At 38.4% G+C, this 25186-nt stretch overlaps 1 protein-coding gene across 1 annotated transcript in view; it reads right to left on the bottom strand.

The window, feature by feature from the left end:
• The window catches only part of RNF169 (ring finger protein 169), a 139075-nt gene that overhangs the window by 34773 nt on the left and 79116 nt on the right, over window positions 1–25186 (bottom strand). Inside the window, exons 3-4 of the mRNA XM_037840659.1 lie at window positions 5233–5379; window positions 383–501 (exon numbers count right to left, since the gene is read on the bottom strand). Coding sequence (XP_037696587.1) covers window positions 383–501; window positions 5233–5379 — 266 coding nt within the window. The remainder of the gene's footprint in view (window positions 1–382; window positions 502–5232; window positions 5380–25186) is intronic.

Here is a 25186-nt window from a genome sequence, read left to right as displayed (position 1 = left end):
TACGTCTAGGCATTCAAAATAAAATAAACTCTGGCCTCACTTCCTACTAAGAGAAAAAAGTCCAGAGGGAGAGTCAGTGGATATTGTTAGACTGAAGACTTTGTTGTTTCTGCCCAGGACAGAAGGTTCACACTGTGCAGCAGAGCAGTTAGTCCAATCCTACCTTGAGGATGCCAGAAATGGGTAAATTTTACTTTTCTTTAAAATTTGAGGTCAGTCATTTCTCCCTAATCTGTATCTGAAAACCAGTTTCCACCTTTTTTCTTCCCTTCCACCCCCCTCCAAATTAGCAGGAAAAAAAAATACCTTCGCTCTCCCAGTCCCTTTTGTCTCATACCCCAAAGTGAAAGAACCCTGACTGAATTCAGTGTCAGTGTCTTACCCTGTCAGGAAAGCTAAGGAGTAGGAATTGTTCTTGGAGACAAATGCTGAACGGTGTGTTTGTGTTGTCTTGCCTCGGGAAGGTTCTTCATTCTCTGAATCTGAGAGACGTGCAGGACACTGGCAGGGAGAAAAGGGAGACAACAATGTCCATTTGGGGTTCCCATGGAACTTTCTCCTCACTGTTGTTTCCAAACCTCTTTTTCTATATATTACCACTCTCCAAGTTCCTGATCTATGTTTCCAACTGCCTCCTCAAGATCCTGATCTGGATAGCCCAAATGTTGCTCAAGCTCAATACATCCCAAATCCAAACTCACCATCTCTCTTCTCTAGCCCCACCACCAACTACTAACTCCACCAACACAGCTAGAAACCTTGGTGCCTTCTATGACTCTTTCTTTTCCCTTTTTCCTAAGTCATAAGAACATTTTTAACAGAACTTTTGAGTATTCCAGCACTTCCAAACATTTCATTTCATTTACTCTTTATATCAGCCCTATTAAATAGGGCTTATTATCCATCTTTTAGAGAAGGCATACTGAGGATCAGAGTAGTTACTTTGCCTAGTATTACAGAGCCAGTAAGTAGCTAAAGCTGGTACATAAATCCAGACTCTGTCTCCAGATTGCCTCCATGCTCATTCTATTATTTGACAATCGATTTTACTCCTAAAACGTCTCTCAGATCTAACTCTTATATCCATACTCACTGTCACTGTCTTACATCTCAGTATGATACAATAATAACCATCACAAACCAGGCCCAACCTTCTTTCACACATGAACTTCTTGAGCTCTAGACACAACCAAACTACTTTCTATACTCTACATGTACCAGTCTTTCAAAACCGCAATGCTTTTAAACATGCTACTCCCTTGGCCTAAAATTTCCCTTTCCCTTTTTCTGCCTATAAAATGCTCATTGGCTTTCGGAGTCATCTTAAATGTCACTTGCTCCACAAAGGTTTCCAAATACCTTTTCCCATCTTGTCTGTGTCCATTTATTTTTATTTTATTTTGAAGTCTCTTGTTTTACATGTGGAGTCTCTTTTAGATGTGCTTTTTGCATATAAACATATAGTAAGGTTTTGCCTCATGATTCAATATGAAAGTCTTTTTCTTTTCATAGGTAGCAACTAATCACACTGAACTGCAACTTTTTACTTAAGGGGGTCTGTCTTCCTCTTTAGACAATAAACTCTGAGTGACTGTCTTTTTAAAACATTCCCAGTAACATCATACAGCAGGTAGACAAAAAATATAATCTAACAATTAACTGGTTACCTAATTTTCAAATGATCATCAAAGTAAGAGTTGTAGATATAGACATGCAAGGTATCTTACAGTTCTATTGTTCTCTAGGCTGATAAGCACCTACATACAATAGGCTGTGTTTCCTCATGATTAGTCTTTGAGGGAGAGCTGAAGGATTATAATTTACAGTGTGACCTTCCAATTTTGTAGGGCATCACTCCTTAAAGAAAGAGCCCTGTTGCATAAACTATTCAATGGAGAAACTTTACAGTACTAACATATCATTGAATTTTAAAAGATAGTCTCTTCCTAATTCCTGGGAAAAAAAAGAAAAGTGTTTAATACCAATAGACTCAGGGCATAAATACTGGCAATTTCTGTCTATTTAGGCTTCTATTCATAATCAGTTCAGTATGACATAAAAGAGTGTTCAAATCCCATCTCTACTACTTAGCTAGCATTGTCACTGTGAGTTAGTTACTTTTCTTTTTCTGAGCCTCAGAATTCCTCAAAACTTCCTATAAAATAAAGATTGCTTCATCTACTACATAGATGGTGGTAAGTCATTAAAAGCACCTAGCATATTAGTTAACAAGTAGTAGGCCCGCAACAAAAGATAGATTTTGTTTGTATTAATTTAAATACAATTAATCTTTTAAGCAGCAGCCTCGGTATTATAATAGATATATGTCAAGTTCTTTTTAATTTTTGCAAAATAGATACAGTACAAATAAAGAAATAATTTTTAAACAGAGGCTATCCTATTCCTCTACTTCTACCCCTACAAAATCTAGAACCATATGATAGGAAAATATTTACCTCACATCTTTCACCTTGGATAAAAATAGGACTATAGCATTGCAGATTCCTAAAATGATACAAATTACACATAAATAAAATCTCTGTAGTGACACCTAGAATAATGTTGTGCCAAGAAAATTTAAAGGATGTTATACCTAGAGTTGGCAAGGGTGTGAGGAAATAAGTTTAGTGTGCTCATGTACTGATGGTGGGAGCTTTCAGAGGGCAATTCAGTAATAAATACCAAAAACCTTAAAAAGGAAACACCTTTTGACCTGATCATTACACTTATGTAATTTATTCTAAGGAATTAATGAGATAAGTGGATTTCATCACAACGGTGTTGAAATTACAAAATCTCAACAGGAGATGGATTAAATAAATTAGTTAAATAAATTCTATAGTCAAGAACACTAGAAGACATTAAAAATAATGATGTGTACTCTATTTACATGGAAAGATAGCTATACTTTATAGTTAACTAGAAAAAAAAGGTTATAAAGCCATATGTACACTGGATTGCATTTTCTGAAAAAATAATCATAATATGTGTATGTATATATATATATATGTGGGTGTGTGCACATGTGCACACACATGCTTAGAAAGGAAGTTTGGTAGGCTATTTACCAAAATAATTTATAGGGATTATCTCTAGGTTATAGGATAACAAGTAATTTTTACTTTTTGTTTTATCATTTCTTGATATGACAAAATTGTTATACCCAATTGTTTTCCAACAATTCACATGATATTACTTGTATCATAACAAATTATAACAAATTAAACATTGTGCCCACTTTTTTCCATTCTTAAAAAATAAGAAATGATAATCTGTTTCTAGAATAAACCCTTTCCTCCCCCTAGTGAAATTCGATTTGACAACAATATCAAACACCTGTAACGTGCAAGGCACCAGAGCAGATTCTAAAATGGGCAGGACACATTTCCTACACTCAACAAACTTACAATATTGTAAGAGAAATACAAACACACGAATAATTGTAATGTATGGGAGAATAAAATAAGTCCTGTAAAAGTTATGAATTGTATGGAGGTGGGGTGGAGGAAGGAATGATAGGAGTGGAGAAGCCAGTGAGGAATTCCTAAAATCCTCATGAAGCAGACACCTTTTGAACTGGACATGGAAACATGAGTAGCCTTTCAACAGAAGGTAAGCTGGGTGGCATTTGAATGAGATGAAAGTGCAAGAGCAAAAGACCCCAGGGAGGGAAAGCACAGAGTACACATCTGGGGGAAAGCAATGGGCTCTGTTCCCTAGAGTTTGGGGTATAAAGCAAGGATGGAAATATAAGCTGGAATCATCCTAAGAGAGGCCTTGAATGTTAGGGTGAAGATTTTTCATTTAATTCTGCAGATAATGGAAAGTCACTGGGGATTTTCTGGGCAAAAGAGTGAAACGGTCAGTTGAGCTCTAATTGTAATATTCCCTGTATAAAATATAATCCTTAAATTGGCTCTCCACAAAGACCATTTAAGCTTCTCTTGGTCCCAGTTTGAAAGAAGCCTTGGCTAAACTAAATGAAATTATTTGCTCAACACCGAAAACTCTTAAAGACCTATTTAATGCAAAATTAGGCCCATTAAAAAAATCCTTAAAAATATATTTTAAAAAAAGGCAAAATCACAAAAGTCTAAAACTTGAAATGTTTTTAGGTCATATTTTATTCAATGTGTTTTTGCATAGAAATTTTTGTGAAATTGACTATTACTAATAAAAAATTGAAAATTTGTACTTTTTGATTCTTTTAATAATAAATAATAATTGTTATTATTATAAATGAAGTCAGAGAGCCCCACATACATGAGGCAGTCAGCAAATACTACTGATCCAAGAAAACTTACATAATTTCAGTTTTGGAAGTTCAGGAAAAAAATGCCTTTGCAAAAAGTAAACCAGAAGCACAGAGAAATTAAGTAAACTTGGCCAAAGCCATACAGTTTGTTAGTCTGGTCCAGAGATTTTTTTTTTCCTACACTGCTATGTTGCCTGTCTTTATAGATGGTCAAGTTTTATTAATTTCAGCTTCCAATAGATCAACCTGAATCACAAAATATTTAAAAAGATATGACTCTAAAGATATTTTCAGTGCACACAGCAAGCACTAGCAGATGCCCAATCCAATATGCCTTACTAAAGAAATAAAACTCAATTGCAATTATCTGTTTGAGTGTAAACAGTAGACCCTCCAAAAGTGTTTTATTATATAAGTTACATATACCTCTTACAACCTTGTATAGTGTGTTGCTTCATAAATAAATAATGAAAAAAAATTTCAGGCAAGATTTGGCCCAATTAAAAGTCCAATTAGACTAAGTTTAGTATCTAATCTAATACTGAAGGTCTACCTTATATTTAGCACTGTATTTCTTAGGGCATTATAAAGAATAAAAAGAAGTAAAATACAAGCCTTAAGGAAAACTAGTTGAGAATATACGACTTATAAAAATTAAATGTCAAATAACAGCACAAGAATCAAAATGACAAAATATATACCAAACTCATCACCAGTAGTATACTATACTAGGTTTCCCTCCCACCATTTTTCCCACTGTTCCCTTAATTTTTCCACACAGGTCTCACTGTCCCATTCATAAATTATTTTCTCCAGCTCTTACCTAGACCCTAAGTTCTTTACTACTCTTAAATTGCACTGTCAATGACTATTACTGGTCTCATAATTCACCATGGATTTTCCTTGTCACCATCCATGTCACCTGGGCTAGCTGCTGATTCTGAGGCAGAGGTCCATCAAAACAGTGATCTACTTACATGTTCCAGATTTGTTTTCAGTGCTAATGGCTCATCTCTTTTTTTCTGTTCATCCATTTTCTTTTTCCCTGTTTCTGTATCCTCTGGTAACAGCTTGTAGATCTGATCTTCTGAAGTTTTCTCCTCTTCTAACTTTTCTTCTCTCAACTAAAAATACAAATTTCACCAATAGAAGAGTTTTAGGCAACTCTAGACTTACAACATCTTTTACTGAGTAGTCTATTAGAACAAACAGATCACACGGCAGTTTTGAGACTATTTTTCTATCGGATATGAAGTCCTCTTGATTTTTCAGTAAGTCTCTTTTACTCAGCTCTTGCCAAACATATATTTCATAGCTTAAAATTTAACCACTCTGCATTCTTGAGCAATATGAAACAAAAAAAGCTAAGATAATACACATAATAAAAAAAAATAAGTTTCATAAAGGCTGGACCCAAAAGCTTTCCTTATTCCCATAAGCCAGAAATAACTGCATTGGACCAGGAGAAGCAGAGATTAAGTCCACAGAGAGCCAGAGAAACTGGGAATAGGCAAGTCTTTATGCCTCATTGGCAACATAAAAAACGATTGATCACAGTCCCAATACCCTACATATTATACTATTATCCTGTGGTCCACAGAATAGGTAAATATGCACGGTCTACAAAGAAATTTAAGGCAGACACATATGCTCCTCATTTGGAGGCGCTAACATGGCATTACGAAAATGGAAAATGAGCTTTGGAATAAAAACCTGGGTTCCTGTGGTTCTGTCACTCACTTACCAGATGTGTAATCTTGGGTAAAAGAACCATCATTCGCTAACCTACAAACGAGGGATAATGCTACTTACTTTGCAGATACTGTAAGGAGAAAATGAGATAATATAAAGCACTTATCATAGTGTCTTCCTATGCACTTCCTGTGCACTTGTAGTACACAATTTCCCTTTCCTTATCTCCTTTCTTACCTTTTCACAGAACAGTTTTAATAAAGTTTAAATGAGATAATGTACATCAAAGCTATTATAGACTATTAATTTTCTTAATCATTCTTGCTAAAAAAATTAGGCTAAAAAACAAGTACTATATTTTTGATTGGACCGAGTCCCAGTGTTAAAAATAATAATGAAAAACAAAAATAAAGCTTTAGTCTTATCTTCCCAATTTCTATAGGTCTGATTCCTATTAGCCTGAACTAGCCTTTAACATACTGAGTCTAATTCAAGAGGTTATGAATATGCAAATAACAGTATATACAATGCTACGCCAGGAGGTGATTCAAATGAAATAATCTATCTAATCCATCTACTCCAAATTTGGCCTAACTCAAACAACAACACAATAGGGAGAAAAGCAAATCCACAGCAGGGGAGAAAGCAAACCTGAAGCCTATACTAACTACCCATATAAAAAAATCAAGGCACTTTGAATATCTTAGATGAGAAATTCCCATTCAACAACTTGGCCAGAGGCTATGCAAAGGGACACTTCACTCATAGGGATAGAGAGGAAGACAGGCACAAAAGACAACAGGATTCAGAATCACAATAATTGCTATCATTTACTGAACTCTATGTGTCAGGTGCTGAGATAAACCTGTACACACATTATCTCACTTAATAAGAAAACTAAGGTTTAAGAGTCAGGTAATGTATTACTTCACATGGCCATAGGTACGAGAGCTGAAATTCAAATCCAGGTCCATCTCAGTGATTCTCAACTGAAGGTGATTTTGCTCCCAGGGTACAGCTGGCAATGTCTAGAGACATTTTTGGTTCTCACAACTGGGAGGGGGAGAGGGGGAGGAGGAGGTGTTGCACTCAGCATCTAATGGGTAGAGGCCAGAGACGCTGCTAAACATTCTTAATATACAGGATAGCACCGGAACCCCCCACACACGATCTGCTGCTTTTTAAAAAAATTAAGTATTCCTGTTTCAAATATTTTAGTGTTACTCTATTTGGTGCTTAATGGTGTTTAAATATTATGTATTCTGAGGTTTCTTTTTTTTTTTTTCTTTTTTTTTTATCTTCATTTTATTGAGATATATTCACATACCACGCAGTCATACAAAACAAATCGCACTTTCGACTGTTCACAGTACCATTACATAGTTGTACATTCATCACCTAAATCAATCCCTGACACCTTCATTAGCACACACACAAAAATAACAAGAATAATAATTAGAGCGAAAAAGAGCAATTGAAGTAAAAAAGAACACTGGGTACCTTTGTGTGTTTTTTTCCTTCCCCTATTTTTCTACTCATCCATCCATAAACTAGACAAAGGGGAGTGTGGTCCTTATGGCTTTCCCAATCCCACTGTCACCCCTCATAAGCTACATTTTTATACAACTGTCTTTCAGATTCATGGGTTCTGGGTTGTAGTTTGATAGTTTCAGGTATCCACCACCAGCTACCCCAATTCTTTAGAACCTAAAAAGGGTTGTCTAAAGTGTGCATAAGAGTGCCCACCAGAGTGACCTCTCGGCTCCTTTTGGAATCTCTCTGCCACTGGAGCTTATTTCATTTCCTTTCACATCCCCCTTTTGGTCAAGAAGATGTTCTCCGTCCCACGATGCCAGGTCTACATTCCTCCCCGGGAGTCATAGTCCACGTTGCCAGGGAGATTCACTCCCCTGGGTGTCTGATCCCACGTAGGGGGGAGGGCAGTGATTTCACCTTTCAAGTTGGCTTAGCTAGAGAGACAGGGCCACATGTGAGCAACAAAGAGGCATTCGGGAGGAGGCTCTTAGGCACAACCATAGGGAGGCCTAGCCTCTCCTTTGCAGCAACCGTCTTCCCAAGGGTAAAACCTGTGGTAGAGGGCTCAACCCATCAAACCACCAGTCCCCTATGTCTGTGGTCATGTTAGCAGCCATGGAGGTGGGGTAGACGAATACCCCTGCATTCTCCACAGGCTCCTCAAGGGGGCACTACATCTTTTTTTTTTCCTTGTTTTCCTTTTTTTTTTTTTTTAACTTTCCCTTCTTTTTTAAATCAACTGTATGAAAAAAAAAGTTAAAAAGAAAACAAACATACAATAAAAGAACATTTCAAAGAGACCATAACAAGGGAGTAAGAAAAAGACAACTAACCTAAGATAACTGCTTAACTTCCAACATGTTCCTACTATACCCCAAGAAAGTTACCTAATATAGCAACATTTCTGTGAACTTGTTCCTACTATATCCATCAGAAATTAACAGACCATAGTCAATCTTTGGTATCCCCAGAACATTAAATAGCTTATCTGTTCTTCTTGGATTATTGTTCCCCCTTCCTTAATTGCTCTCTATTGCTAGTTCCCCTACATTCTACATTATAAACCATTTGTTTTACATTTTTCAAAGTTCACATTAGTGGTAGCATATAATATTTCTCTTTTTGTGCCTGGCTTATTTCGCTCAGCATTATGTCTTCAAGGTTCATCCATGTTGTCATATGTTTTACGAGATCGTTCCTTCTTACTGCCATGTAGTATTCCATCGTGTGTATATACCACATTTTATTTATCCACTCAGCTGTTGAAGGACATTTGGGTTGTTTCCATCTCTTGGCAATTGTGAATAATGCTGCTATGAACATTGGCGTGCAGATATCTGTTCGTGTCACTGCTTTCCGATCTTCCGGGTATATACCGAGAAGTGCAATCGCTGGATCGAATGGTAACTCTATATCTAGTTTTCTAAGGAACTGCCAGACTGACTTCCAGAGTGGCTGAACCATTATACAGTCCCACCAACAATGAATAAGAGTTCCAATTTCTCCACATCCCCTCCAGCATTTGTAGTTTCCTGTTTAATGGCAGCCATTCTAATCGGTGTTAGATGGTATCTCATTGTGGTCTTAATTTGCATCTCTCTAATAGCTAGTGAAGCTGAACATTTTTTCATGTGTTTCTTGCCCATTTGTATTTCCTCTTCAGAGAACTGTCTTTTCACATCTTTTGCCCATTTTATAATTGGGCTGTCTGTACTACTGTCATTGAGTTGTAGGATTTCTTTATATATGCAAGATATCAGTCTTTTGTCAGATACATGGTTTCCAAAAATTTTTTCCCATTGAGTTGGCTGCCTCTTTACCTTTTTTGAGAAATTCCTTTGAGGTGCAGAAACTTCTAAGCTTGAGGAGTTCCCATTTATCTATTTTTTCTTTTGTTGCTTGTGCTTTGGGTGTAAAGTCTAGGAAGTGGCCGCCTAATACAAGGTCTTGAAGATGTTTTCCTACATTATCTTCTAGGAGTTTTATGGTACTTTCTTTTATATTGAGATCTTTGGTCCATTTTGAGTTAATTTTTGTGTAGGGGGTGAGGTAGGGGTCCTCTTTCATTCTTTTGGATATGGATATCCAACTCTCCCAGCCCCATTTGTTGAAAAGACCATTATGACTCAGTTCAGTGACTTTGGGGGCCTTATCAAATATCAGTCGGCCATAGATCTGAGGGTCTATCTCTGAATTCTCAATTCGATTCCATTGATCTATATGTCTATCTTTGTGCCACTACCATGCTGTTTTGACAACTGTGGCTTTATAATAAGCTTCAAAGTCAGGCAGTGTAAGTCCTCCCTCTTTGTTTTTCTTTTTTAGAGTGTCTTTAGCAATTCGAGGCATCTTCCCTTTCCAAATAAATTTGATAACTAGCTTTTCCAAGTCTGCAAAGTAGGTTGTTGGAATTTTGATTGGGATTGCATTGAATTTGTAGATGAGTTTGGGTAGAAGGAACATCTTAATGACATTTAGCCTTCCTATCCATGAACATGGAATATTTTTCCATCGTTTAAGGTCCCCTTCTATTTCTTTTAGTAGAGTTACGTAGTTTTCTTTGTATAGGTCTTTTACATCTTTGGTTAAGTTTATTCCTAGGTACTTGATTTTTTTAGTTGCTATTGAAAATGGTATCTTTTTCTTGAGTGTCTCTTCAGTTTGTTCATTTCTAGCATATAGAAACATTACTGACTTATGTGCATTTATCTTGTATCCCGCTACTTTGCTAAATTTGTTTATTAGCTCTAGTAGCTGTATCGTCGATTTCTCAGGGTTTTCCAGATATAAGATCATATCATCTACAAACAATGACAGTTTTACTTCTTCTTTTCCAATTTGGATGCCTTTTATTTCTTTGTCTTGCCGGATTGCCCTGGCTAGCACTTCCAGCACAATGTTGAATAACAGTGGTGATAGCGGGCATCCTTGTCTTGTTCCTGATCTTAGAGGGAAGGCTTTCAGTCTCTCACCATTGAGTACTATGCTGGCTGTGGGTTTTTCATATATGCTCTTTATCATGTTGAAGAAGTTTCCTTCAATTCCTACCTTTAGAAGTGTTTTTATCAAAAATGGATGTTGGATTTTGTCAAATGCTCTATTGAGATGATCAATTGATTTTTCCCTTTTGACTTGTTAATGTGTTGTAATACATTGATTGATTTTCTTATGTTGAACCATCCTTGCATGCCTGGAATGAACCCCACTTGGTCATGGTGTATCATTTTTTTAATGTGTCTTTGGATTCGATTTGCAAGTATTTTGTTGAGGATTTTTGCATCTATATTCATTAGGGAGATTGGCCGGTAGTTTTCCTTTTTTGTAGCATCTTTGCCTGGTTTTGGTATTAGATTGATGTTAGCTTCATAGAATGAGTTAGGTAGTGTTCCATTTTCTTCAATGTTTTGAAAGAGTTTGAGTAAGACTGGTGTCAGTTCTTTCTGGAAAGTTTGGCAGAATTCCCCTGTGAAGCCATCTGGCCCTGAGCATTTATTTGTGGGAAGATTTTTGATGACTGATTGGATCTCTTTGCTTGTGATGGGTTCGTTGAGGTCTTTTATTTCTTCTCTGGTCAGTCTAGGTTGTTCATATGTTTCCAGGAAATTGTCCATTTCCTCTACATTATCCAGTTTGTTGCCATACAGTTGTTCATAGTATCCTCTTATAATTTTTTTAATTTCTTCAGGATCTGCAGTTATGTCACCTTTTTCATTCATTATTTTGTTTATATGGGTCTTCTCTCTTTTTGATTTTGTCAGTCTAGCTAGGGGCTTGTCAATCTTGTTGATCTTCTCAAAGAACCAACTTTTGGTGATATTTATCCTCTCTATTGTTTTTTTGTTCTCTATGTCATTTATTTCTGCTTTAATCCTTGTTATTTTTTTCTTCTACTTGGTTTAGGATTGGTTTGATGTTCATTTTCCAGCTTCTTCAGTTGATCCATCAGTTCTTTGATTTTGGCTCTTTCTTTCTTTTTAATATATGCGTTTAGTGCTATAAATTTCCCCCTTAGCACTGCTTTTGCTGCATCCCATAGGTTTTGGTATGTTGTGTTCTCATTTTCATTCATCTCTATATATTTAGTAATTTCTCTTGCTATTTCTTCGTTAACCCACTGATTGTTTAGGAGTGTGTTGTTTAACCTCCAGGTATTTGTGAATTTTCTAAGTCTCTGATGGTTACTGACTTCTAATTGTATTCCACTGTGGTCAGAGAATGTGCTTTGAATAATTTCAATCTTTTTAAATTTATTGAGGCTTGTTTTATGTTCCAGCATATGATCTATTCTGGAGAAAGTTCCATGAGCACTAGAAAAGTATGTGTATCCTGGTGATTTGGGATGTAATGTCCTGTATATGTCTGTTAAAACTGATTCATTTATCAGATTGTTTAGGTTTTCAATTTCCTTATTGGTCTTCTGTCTGGTTGATCTATCTATAGGAGAGAGTGATGTGTTGAAGTCTCCCACAATTATTGTGGAAACATCAATTGCTTCCTTTAGTTTTGCCAGTGTTTCTCTCATGTATTTTGTGGCACCTTGATTGGGTGCATAGACATTTACGATTGTTATTTCTTCTTGTTGAATTGCCCCTTTTATTAGTACGTAGTGGCCTTCTTTGTCTCTCAAAACATCCCTGCATTTAAAGTCTATTTTATCTGAGATTAATATTGCTACACCTGCTTTCTTTTGGCTGTAGCTTGCATGAAATATTTTTTTCCATCCATTCACTTTCAGTTTCTTTGTGTCCCTGTGTCTAAGATGAGTCTCTTGTATGCAACATATTGATGGTTCATTTTTTTTGATCCATTCTGCGAATCTATATCTTTTAATTGGGGAGTTTAATCCATTTACATTCAACGTTATAACCGTGAAGCCATTTCTTGAATCAGCCATCTTATCCTTTGGTTTATGTTTGTCATATTTTTCCCCTCTCTCTATTAATATCCTTTATTGTACCCATACCGAATCTCTTTAGTACTGAACCTTTCTCCAAGTCTCTCTGTCCTTTCTTTGTTTCTCTGTCTGTAGGGCTCCCTTTAGTATCTCCAGTAGGGCAGGTCTCTTGTTAGCAAATTCTCTCAGCATTTGTTTGTCTGTGAAAATCTGAGGTTTCTACTGTTTTAGAATGTATCCTTCTGCCTCTTAATAATTTTTTTTATTAAATTCAGTTTTACTGAAATACATTCACACACCATACAATCATCCATGGTATACAATCCACTGTCCACAGTATAACATAGTTATGCGTTCATCACCACAATCTATCTCTGAACATTTTCCTTACATCAGAAAGAACCAGAACAAGAATAAAAAATGAAAGTGAAAAAAGAACACCGAAATCATCCCCCCATCCCACCTCATTTGTCCTTTAGTTTTTATCCCCATTTTTCTACTCATCCATACACTAGATAAACGGGGTGTGATCCACAAGGTCTTCGCAATCACACTGTCACCCCTTGTAATCTACATTATTATATAATTGTCTTCAGGAGTCCAGACTGCTGGGTTGGAGTTTGGTAGTTTCAGGTATTTACTTCTAGCTATTCCAATACATTAAAACCTAAGAGGTGTTATCTATATAGTGCATAAGAATGTCCACCAGAGTGACCTCTCGACTCCATTTGAAATCTCTCAGCCACTGAAACTATTTCGTCTCATTTTGCATCCGTCTTTTGGTCAAGAAGATACTCTCAGACCCACGATGCTGGGTCCACATTCTTCCCCGGGAGTCATATTCTGCATTGCCAGGGAGATTTACAACCCTGGGAGTTGGGTCTCACGTAGGGGGGAGGGCAGTGAGTTCACCTGTCGAGATGGCTCAGTTAGAGAGAGAGAGGGCCACATCTGAGCAACAAAGAGGTACTCAGGGGGAGACTCTTAGGCACAATTACATGCAAGTTTAGACTCTCCTTTGCAGTAACGAGCTTCATAAGGGCAAGTCCCACGATCGAGGGCTCAGCACATCAAACCGCCAGTCCCAATGTTTGTGACAACATCAACACCAGTCCAAGTGAGGATGTCCAACACATCCACACCTTCCCCCAGATCCTCGGGGCTGGGGAGGGGGAGGCTGTAAATAGATTTTTTATTATCTGCCCAAATTACTCTGGGATGTGTCACTATTTCATTCCAGCCTATACTAACCTACCGTATCTCACTTCCTATTCAAAGTTCCATGCAATTGCGGTGTTTGAACAAATCGACTGTAGAGTTGTACCGTTCAGAAAATTTAGATCCTGTACCAAATAGATATCTCTTCCCTTGGTCTCATATGGAAGTTGAAGTTTTAAAACACAATCAGTTTCAACCTTTACCCTTTGGCCTGGCTTGCCCTGGTCTTTACCAGACCTGCTTCATTCATATCACTAATTGAAGTCTGGGATCTTTTTCAGCTTTTTTTTTTTTTTAACAGTGGCTGTATGCACTAATACTGACATTCATATCTGCTGAGCCCTAGCTCTGAGTTTCAGGTGTCTCAGAAATATGCATTGTTCCAGAGACCAATCAGGTTATACATTAGGGGATAAGCATCTCGAAGTTTAGAGATAGGCATTACAGTTCAGGGATAGAGTTAACTGCTGTAAGAGCTTACAATCTAGGGACTATTACAATTATTATGTCCACGTTAGGCTATGTTCTAAGATTCAATTCTGAGCTTACACATTGTAGTTAGTCCACATTGGTGAGGCATCATCCCTCTCACCATGTTTTCTCCAACACTTTTACTCCTATATATACATTTCCCTACAATTTTATAGAGTTATATTCACATACCATACATTTATCCACAGTGTACATACCATACATTTATTCACAGTGTACAATCAGTTGTTCATGGTATCATCATAAAGTTGTACATTTATCACCACAATCAGCACTTGAACATACTGATTACAAGAAAAATTATTTTTTTTTAGCAATAAGAAAAAAATGATAAAAAGAAAAATAACATGTCATACAATAAAATATACTAGTAAGGACAGCAAATAACACCACTACCAAGAATCCCATATTTCTCCCCTATATCCCCCTCTCATATACATTTAGCATTGGCATATTGCCTTTGTTACATTTTATGGAGGTATATTACAATGTTACTGTTGACCATAGACTCCAGTTTGCTTTGATTACGTTCTTTCCTGAATACCATTCCCTTTTCAACTTTCCACATGGTTGACATTCATTTGCTTTCCCACATGCAAAAACATTTTTATATTTGTATATTTAGTAACAGTCATTGGCCACTCCAGTTTTTGCCACATTATACAGTCCCAGTCTTTATCATCTATCTTTACCTCTGGTGTCATACATTTTCCTATCCCACCTCTTTCAGCTTTACTCACAGACATCTTTGTTCAGTGTACTCACAATACTGTGCTACCATCACACAGTATTATGCTATCTATTTCTGGATCTATGCAATCAATCCTAAACATTCTGTAGTCCTTCAGCATCAAATGGCTGGTCTCCGACCTCTTTCTATCTCCTGATACCCTGTGTTGTCAGCTTTTAACTCCCAAAGTTTGTTCATTAATGTCTGTTCCTATTAGTGAGACCATACAGAATCTGTTCTTTTGTTTCTGGCTAACTTCACTCAACATAATGTCCTCAAGGTTCATCCACATTGTTATATGTTCCATGACTTCGTTCTGTCTTACAGCTGCATAATATTCCATCGTATGTACGTACCACAGTTCGTTTATCCACTTGTCTGTTGATGAACATTTGGGCTGTTTCCATCTCTTAGCAATTTTGAATACTGCTGCTATAAACATAGGTTTACAAATGTCCATTTATGTCTTAGCTTTCAGTTCCTCTAAGTATATACCTAGTAATGGAATTGCTGGATCATATGGCAATTCTGCACTTAGCTTCCTGAGGAGCCGCTACACTGACTTTCAGAGTGGCTGCATCATTCTATATTCCCAACAACAGTGATTAAGTGCGCCTTTCTCTACATCCTCTCCAGCACTTGAAATTTTTTTTTTTAATGGCCATTCTAATAGGTGTGAGATGATATCTCATTGTGGTTTTGATTTGCATTCCCCTAATAGCCAGTGAAGTTGAACATCTTTTCATACGTTTTTGAGCCATTTGTATTTCCTCTTCAGAAAAGTATCTGCCCATGTCTTTTGCCAATTTTTTAATTGGTTTTTTGTCTTCCTGTGTTGAGTTGTAGGATCGCTTTAAACATTCTGGATAGTAAACCCTTATCTGACACGTGGTTTCCAAATATTGTCTTCCACTGCATAGGCTGCATTTTTATTTTTCTGACAAAGTCCTTTGATGTACAAAAGTGCTTAATTTTGAGGCGATCCCTTTTATCTATTTTTTCTTTCAGTGCTCGCGCTTTGGGTGTAAGGTCTAGGAAACCACCTCCTATCACAATATCTTTAAGATATTTCCCTACATTTTCTTCTAAAAGTCTTATGGTCTTAGTGCTAATGTTTAGGTCTTTGATCCATTTGGGGTTAACTTTTGTATAAGGTGTGAGACAGGAGTCCTCTTTCATTCTTTTGGATATGGATATCCAATTCTTCAAACACCATTTATTGAAGAGGCTGCTCTGTCCCAGTTGCACTGGCTTGACTGCCTTATCAAAGATCAATTGTCTGTAGATGAGAGGATCTATTTCTGAACACTCAATTTGATTCCATTGGTCAGTGTATCTATCTTTATGTCAGTACCATGCTGTTTTGACCACTGTAGCTTTGCAGAACACTTTAAAGTCAGGTAGTGTGAGACCTCTCACTTCGTTCCGCTTTCTCAAGATATTTTGGCTATTCAGGGCACCCTACCTGTATTAGTTAGGGTTCTCTAGGGAAACAGAATTAACGAGAAATATCTATGAACATAAGATTTATAAAAGTGTCTCACACAACTGTGGGTGTGCACAAGCCCAAATTCCATAGGGCAGGCAGCAAACTGGCAACTCTAATGAAGATGTTCAATGAACTCCTCAGGAAATGAACTGGCAACTTCGATGAACGTGTTCAATGAACTCCTCAGGAAATAAACTGGCAACTTCGACGTACTCCTCAGGAAACATTTCATTGGTCAGCAGAAGAGGTGAAGGTCCTTTATCTGTCTCGCTTAAAAGTCTTCAACTGATTGGATTAAAACTAGCTGACTGCATTCTCTCACTGTGGAAGACACGCCCTTTGTTGACGTCATCAGTCACAGCTGCAGCCAATTGACTGATGATTTAATAAACCAGCCACAAACGTCCTTGCAGCAACAGTTAGGACAGTGCTTGCTTGATCAGACACCTGGGTACCATCACCTGGCCAAGTTGACACATGAACCTAACCATCACACTACCCTTCCAAATAAATTTGGTTATTGGTTCTTCTATTTCTGCAAGCTAAGTTATTGGGATTTTAATTGGCATTGCATTCAATCTATAAATCAGTTTAGGTAGAACTGACATCTTAACTATGTTTAGTCTTCCAATCCCTGAATACAGTATATTCTTCCATTTTTTAATTTTAGGTCCCATTGGATTTTAGCAGTTTCTTGTAGTTTTCTGTGTATAGGACTTCTGAGCCTTGGTTAAGTTTATTCCTAAATATTTGATTCTTTTGGTTGCTATTATAAATGGAATTCTTTTCTTGATTTCCTCCTCCTGTTGCTCATTACTTGTATATAGGAACACTACTGATTTTTGCATGTTGATCTTATAGCCTGCCACTTTGCTATATTCACTGACTAGTTCTAGTAGCTTTGCTGTAGATTTTTCTAGGTTTTATACTTACAGGATCATGTCATCTGCAAACAGTGAAAGTTTTACTTCTTCCCCTCTAATATGGATGCCTTTTATGTCTTTTTCTTGCCTAACCGCTCTAGCTAGAACTTCCAGCAAAATGTTGAATAACAATGGTGACAGTGGGCATCTTGTCTTGTTCCTGATCTTAGAAGGAAAGCTTTCAGTCTTTTCCCATTGAGTATGATGTTAGCTGTGGGTTTTTCATACATTGCCTTTACCATATTGAGAAAGTTCCCTTCTATTCCTATCCTTTGAAGTGCTTTCATCAAGAAAGGATTTGAATTTTGCCAAATGCCTTTTCTGCATTGATCGAGATGATCATGTGGTTTTTTACGCTTTGATTGATTGATGTGGTGTATTACATTAATTGATGTTCTTGTGTTGAAACAGGCTTGCATACCTGGAATAAATCCCACTTGGTCACTGTGGATAATTCTTTTAATGTGCTGCTGGATTTGATTTGTGAGTATTTTGTCGAGGATTTTTGCATTTATATTCATTAAAGAGACTGGTCTATAATTTTCTTTTTGTATAGTATCTTTGTCTGACTTTCATATTAGGGTAATGTTGGTTTCATAGAATGAGTTAGGTAGCTTTCCCTCCTCTTCAATTTTTTTGAAGAGTTTGAGCAGGATTGGTACTAATTCTTTCTCAAATGCTTTGCAGAATTGACATGTAAAGCCACTTGGTCCTGGGCTTTTCTCTTTTGGGAGCTTTCTGATGACTGCCTCAATCTCTTTATTTGTGATTGGTTTGTTGAGGTTGTCCATTTCTTCTCAAGTTAATGTTGGTTGTTCATGCTTTTCTAGGAAGCTGTCCATTTTGTCTAAGTTGTCTAGTTTATTAGCATATAGTTGCTTGTAGTATCTTCTCATTATCTCCTTTATTTCTGTGGGGTCAGTAGTTATGTCTCCTTCCCATTTCTGATTGTATTTATTTGCATCTGCTTTGTTGTTAGCAACAACAAAAAAGGGTCCATCAATTTTACTGATTTTCTCAAAGAACGTAATTCTAGGCATCTGATTTTCTTGTTCAGTTTATTCTCATTTTCACTCTTTTACTTAGGGTTTTCTCATTTGTTGGCTCTGTTCTCTATCCATTGGCATTCAGTTCAACTTACTGTAGACCTCTAACAGGTTCTGTTTAGTTGATCAGAATTTTTCACCCCTTGTTTTCTGGTTCTTGCCCTGCCTCTATGTAATCTTTTTGTGAGAGGGTCTCCCCAAATATGATTGACCCCAATCAGATATTCTCAGTACAAACAGGCCAAGGTCTCAGGAAGAGGGTATGGAGTTTCCCTGAGAATGAGACCCTGAAGGTTGTCAGCCCCTCCTGTAAAACCTATACACTCTTTGCTTTTCTTACCCTGTCCAGAAGATGGCACATGTGAGCCCACAGTGCCACCACTATAAAGAGATGCCACAGGCGCCTTTAATTCTCTGCACACCCTGTTCCTGCCAGGGGTGTGACTGACTCAAGCTGGTTTCTGTTTTTCAGCCCCTGGGCTCTCAGTTCTTTGAAGGAAGGCCACCACTTAAGATGAGCCCTGTCCCACCTCATCCTGGGGGAACTGTCTCCCCCACTAGACTCATTGCTTTGTCTCTCAGACCTATCTTAGTTCCACCCTTGCCTGGGTCCAGCGGCCAATTGCAAATATCTGAGGCTTTTTGTGAAGAGCTATGGAGAATAGGGAGGGAAGGAGGGAGGGAGGGAGGGAGGGAGGGAGGTAGAGAGGGGGGAGGGAGAAGGAAGGGAGGGAGGGAGGGAGGAAGGAAGGAAGGAAGGAAGGGAGCAAGGAAGGAAGGAAGAAGAAATCCCTTTTCAAGGCCTTTCCCTGGCCCCTAAATTTTGTCAGTCCTGGTATGGACTATTTAAAGATAAGCCCTTTAGGCTATTATCTCTTTCACCTGAATAGTTACTCTTGTACAGTTTTAATTCTTAATTCCACCCTTGCCTGGGGAAGTACTGAAAAGCAAAAAGGTAAAGAGTTGGAGAGCAAGAAAGGAAAAGAGGAAAAAAAAAAACCCTTTTCAGAGTCAGACCCCAGCTCCCTGGGTTTGGAAGCCAGAGCCCAAGTTGGTACCCATTTCTATGTGCCCCTTTTTCTTGGAGCCCAGCCCTTTTCCAGTATTCTGAACACCTGCAACTCCAAAAGTCTCTGTTTCTTGTTGTTGTTGATGTCAGCCCTGCCTGCTCACTGCCAGACTCATTCCTCCCACATCCTTTCATGCCTGCTCCTGGTTTATCTGTGCTTGGAACTTTTATTCAGCAGTCCAAAATTTGTTAATTAATTCTGCAATTGGGGCCAGGTTGAGCACCCCTCTTGCTCCAAGCACGGATTGTTTATTTTGCCCTTGGGAAACCAGCTCCAAGAAAGTCTGCTGTGCGTCAGGTGGAGGAGCATTAGTCCCCTGGCCAGGGAAACTTAATTTTCACTGTGATCTCAGCCGTTCCACCTGTTCCACATTGGTGTATGATGCGTGACCGGTCACAGAAGTTCCTGAAGCAGCTGTTTCATACAGTTTCTGGCTATTTATCAGCTGTCCTAGAAGAGTAACTAGATTCCACACCTCACCACTCCACCATCTTGCCATAAATCTGGCATTAAGCATTTGCATTATACAGCTTATCTCACTTAATCCTTAAGAGTTGTGTTTTAATCTATTTCTCATTACCATTTCGTAGACAGAAAAATTAAGACTCAGTGTTTATTTCCCAAATTCACAGAGCTTGAATATTAAAGCACTTATATTTTAGAGTACACCTTTAGCATCAGATACGAGGGTTTCTTACCCTCAGCACCACTGACATTTTGGGCTAGATGATTCTTTGTTGTGGGGGGCTCAGCAGAGTTTGAGAAGAAGGCTTATGCATGAATACTTTATTAGAGAGCAGGAGTTGGGGGGGGAGGGTATGGCATAATAGGGAAAGATGGAGCGCCAATACAAAGGTATGTCATAGTGGACCAAGCTACAGAAGACAGTATGAGAAACTATGAAATGCATCTCAAGACAGTCAGCCTGAGATGAGGAAAAAAGAAGTAGGTATCTGTTGACTCCCACCTTCCACTGATCAAAGTTCCCCCTTGGGGTGTTAAATGTCTCTCACTTCGGCTTGTGCAACTTGAGTAAATTCCCATTGTGGGCATTGCAGCAGCTACAACAAAGAAGCCCCAGAGATAAAAACAAGAGGCAAGCACTATGAGCCTCAACAGGAAATCACAGATTGCACCAAAGTGAAACTATCCACTACTGTAATGGAATGGATTTTACTGCTTCCACTTCCAGATGCTAATTAATAGAGTAGAGAGAGAAAAGCTATTGACTTCTAAATATGAACCTCATACTCAGTCACACTACCAAGATGACTGTGCAGTTTTTTCAGGAATATCTTCATTTGCCCTCACTAATTTTTTATATAAGTATAATATATACACAGAAAAGTGTACAAATCATAATTTTACAGCATAATGAATTATACAAAATGAGCACATCTGTGTAACCACCACCCAGATCAAGAAATGTACACTGCTAGTTAAATACCCCAGAACCCCACTCTGCCTATTTCTCAACCAAAAGTTAACAGTGATTCAGGCTTCTAAAACCATAAAATTGTTTTACTCACTCAACCTTTTATTGGTAAGATTCATTCATTTTGGGAGACTTCGTTTCTTCTCATTCCTGTATATAATATTCCATTGTCTGACTATAAAACAGTTTAACACATTTTATTGTTGATGGATATTTGAGTACTTTCTACTTTTTGGCTATTTACAAATAAGCTGCTATGAATATTCTTGAATATGTATCCTGGTATACATGCTGTTCTGTTTCTAGAAGAGAAACTATTGCGTCATAAGGTGTGGGCATATTCAACCTTAGGAGATGCTGCCAAATTGGTTGTACAAATTTAGTAGATGCTCCAAACCAGTTAATTACACTCCCATGGTGATGTAGGAGAATGACAGTTGCTCCCAGCCTTGCTAACACTCAGTACTATTTGTATTTTTTAAGCCATTCCAGTGGGTATACATCGGTATCACATTTCTCTGATGACTAAAGATGTTGAGTACCTTTTCATATGTTTATTGACTATTCGGAAATCCTCCTTTATAAAGTGCCTGTTCTCATATTCGGCCTTTCTTCTCTAAGATGTTTGATTTTTTCCCCTAGTTGTGAGACCATAAACTCCTAGAGAAGCCATAAGTTCCTAGAAAAGGCAAACGCCACCTCAGCCATAAGTTCATCTTAAAGCACACATGCACATTCCTAAGCATGAGAGCTGTCTGTACTAGGACCACTCCTGCTAAATATCATTAACTTCAAAGAGACATGTTTATGATCTCGCAATTCCCAACATGGCTCTGTGCGCGCCTTCTTTTTAACCCGTATAACTCCCTGTAATCCACACAACAGCACAGAATGCCACTTTGAACTTCCTGCAGCCACCCTGGACCAGCTCCTAATTTGTAAGTTTCCTAATAAACTGTTACTATTTTGCTATATAGAGTGACCTGCTCCATTTTTCAGTCTTAAGTGCCCATCAAATTTTGCTGGAACCTGTTCTGTAGGTTTATGGCCAGACAATTGGCAAGTTAGCCAGGAGACCTAAAATGAAAGCAATCTGAGGGAAACAGGAATCCATGAGGGAAATCCCAGGGTAGCCATACTGGAAGTTGGGGGGAAGGTAGCCCATTTTTTAGAACAGTTCGGCCCAGTGCATGAGTATGGGGGTGCCCTGAAAACACAAGATGGGGTGTTGTCATGAGAACCTGGGTTGGGGGATGGAAATCACAAGGAAAAGAAGTAATCACAGTCACTGCATGGCTGTTGTTATTGGAAGTTAGATATGGTACTGAAGCCCAATTAAAAGCAGAAACTGAAGTAAGGAGATTAGAAGAGGCTTTATCTCTAGAAAAGGATATTAGATTAGCATATTCCAACAATGCTAATGTATTAGCAAAAAAGGTACAAACCCAAGAGGGACAATTTGAAATAATGTCATGTAAAGTGGCAAAAATGCATGGAAGGAGGATGCCTTGATGCAGCAAGTCCCAGTCATTATCCAGAGGGAAGGCTGGGACCCAAAGGTGTGGGATTCCGGGAAGAGTGTAGAAGGAGAAGAGGAGGAGGAAAATAAAATTGAAGACAAGCCTAAGCAAGCAAGGCCATTAATATTACAAAAAATGAAAGCAACCAGGAATCCCGATGACCCTCAGGAAGATATCCCAGCAAGAAGCAAATAGTAATGAGGAAGTATACCTCTGCAGAATGAGTAGAGTAACAGAAAAGTTTAAATAAAAGGGCCCAGTGGCTTGTTTACTAAGATTATGGGATGTAGGGAGAAACAGTATTATGTTTTCAGGGGTAGAAATAGCAAAAAATGGCTAGCATAACTACACATCCCTCTCTTCATCAGCATCTTTACCAGGCATGGCAAAGACCTAATGGCACTGAAAATTTATTAGTATGGTGCATTTTAGCTGCAAAACTGGCCTGGCTTACTGAAGGGATTTGCAGTCCACAATAGGAAAATGGTTATCTATGGATGAATTACAGAATATAGTCAGAGAATTAGGAATGAAGCATGCAGCATACGCTGAACACTTTTGTGGACCTTATGATGAGCTGTTCATGGCCGGTATGAAGGATAAAATCATTCAAACTGTGCCTCCAGTCTAGTTTGGGACATAAGTAGCTATTCTAAGCCCTCCAGTAGGCCAGGCCATTTACCAGGTGGCACAAACAATAGCAGACTTGGGTGAGACAGAAATAATATGGTTGAAAGCAGTAAGGAAAGTAACCAAAGAGACTTTGCAAGGGAAGGAGCAGAGTGGGCCTATATGTGTAACCTGTAAACTACTATGGGCAATGTAATTGCTGCAGGCACCACAATAGAAAAAAATAAACAACTCAATGTTATATTAGTAGGACTCTGGCAAAAGCTGCCTAAGGAAAAAAAAATATCAGCCTCTCTGCCTACATCGCAATCTATGCCAACTCTTATCACTCCCACAGCCTCCCCTGAGGAAAGTAAGTCTGGTATAAGGGGGTGCATACCCCCACACCCTTGAAGACCAGAGGTTGGGCCACAGTTGCCTGTAAATATGGGCAACAGCAGGCGACTGGAGGCCTCACGTAGAGCTAGTTACCTGTTTGGTCTTCAACAAACTATTTGCACATTGTAGCCCTTATTGATACTGGAGCAGAGTACACACTCATCTACAGGAATCCCCAGATATTTAATGGACCCCTAAAGGTGATACATGGGTATGGGGGAAAACCATACAAGTAGTGCAAACTACCCTAACATTACAAATTGGGCACCTCACCCCCCACCTCCTGAAAGTATATTATATATATTTCTCCCATTCCCGAATATATATTAGGGGTGGATGTGTTACAAGACCTAGGCCTTTCTACCACCACTGGCGAATTTTGCCTTCACATTTTCACAGTGAAATCAATTCTACGGGGTGCTGCTGGTTGGTCCCCCATGCACCTGTCTCCACCTAGGAGGATCACCCAAACCAAACAATGTTGTCTCCTGGCTAGACATGCTGAAATCAGTGAAACATTAAAAGGACGAGCCAGAGTGGGGATCATACAACCAGCACAGAGCCCATTTAATAGTCCTGTATGGCCAATGAAAAAACCTGATAGTAGTTGGAGAATGACAGCTGATTATAGAGAATTAAATAAGGTTGTTCCTTCTCTTCACAAAGCAGTGCCAAATATTGCAATGCTTCTCAATAACTTATAGTATTGAGAAGCAGTTAGGAGAGTTCCATTATGTATTAGACTTAGGTAATGCCTTTTTCACTATCCCACTAGCTGAAGAGAGCCAAGATCAATTTGCATTTACGTGGGGAGGGCAGCAGTGGACTTTCCAGATTTTGCCACAAGGGTACATACATAGCCCCAGCATCTGTCATGGAATGAGGGCAGCTGATCTAGCAAGATGAGAAAAACCACAAAATGTTGCTGTGTTTCATTATATTGACAATATTATGCTTACTTCTGATAGTATTACATCCCTATAAATGGCAGCCCTGCCATCATAGCGCCTTGTAGTGGGTCAAACATGAGCCATCAATAATGTCAAGATCCAGTGGTCGGAACAGTCTGTGAAATTCCTAGGGGTGGTTTGGTTGGGTAAGACAAAGGTCATTCCGGCAGGGTCACAAAAGTACAAATGTGTCCAACTCCCCTCACCATAAAGGAACTGCAAGCCTTTATAGGCTTATTCAATTACTGGAGATCCTTTGTATATCCCACTTAACTCAAATACTTTGACTATTATAAAGACTGATTTAAAAAAAAAAATGTGGGGGGGGGCGACAGGGCTCACTGGTATTGGGATCCCGAGGCTGAACAAGCATTCCAACAAGCAAAACTAGCTGAAAAACAGATCCACTCCCTAGCTACTTTAATAGCAGGGTAAGCTTGTGAACGGGATGTTGCCAGCTACCCAAAAGGGTTCAGGTGGGGCCTGTGGTAAAAACAAAACGGGACATGAGTACCACTTGGATTCTGGTCCCAGCTATGGATAGGACAGAACAACAATACAGCCCTATTTAAAAGAAAACTGTTAGCAGTATACCTTGCTCTTATGCAAACTGAGCCTATAACGACGTCTTTGCCAATAACTGTGAATGTCTCTGCCAATAAGTGGATGGGTCAAAGACACTTGTATTTGACCCCAAAGTGCTTGTACACAGGCTAGCACACTACAAAAATGGCATGCTTATTTACAACAATGAAGTCCTCTCCATACCAGCCCACTATCTGAAGAGTTACATAAATTATTGGAGTCAGTTAATGTATATAGAGAATCCAAACTCCTCTACACCATCCATGCTAGCAACAGGGAAAGTAGCATCATTAATAGAGGGTGTAGGAGATCCATCAGAAGATGCCTAGTATACTGATGGTTC

This window comes from Choloepus didactylus, chromosome 6 (assembly GCF_015220235.1).
Source record: "Choloepus didactylus isolate mChoDid1 chromosome 6, mChoDid1.pri, whole genome shotgun sequence".
Classification (NCBI taxonomy): Eukaryota; Metazoa; Chordata; class Mammalia; order Pilosa; family Megalonychidae; genus Choloepus; species Choloepus didactylus.
Note: the sequence above shows the minus strand (reverse complement) of the source record. Positions and strands in the feature narration are given on the sequence as shown.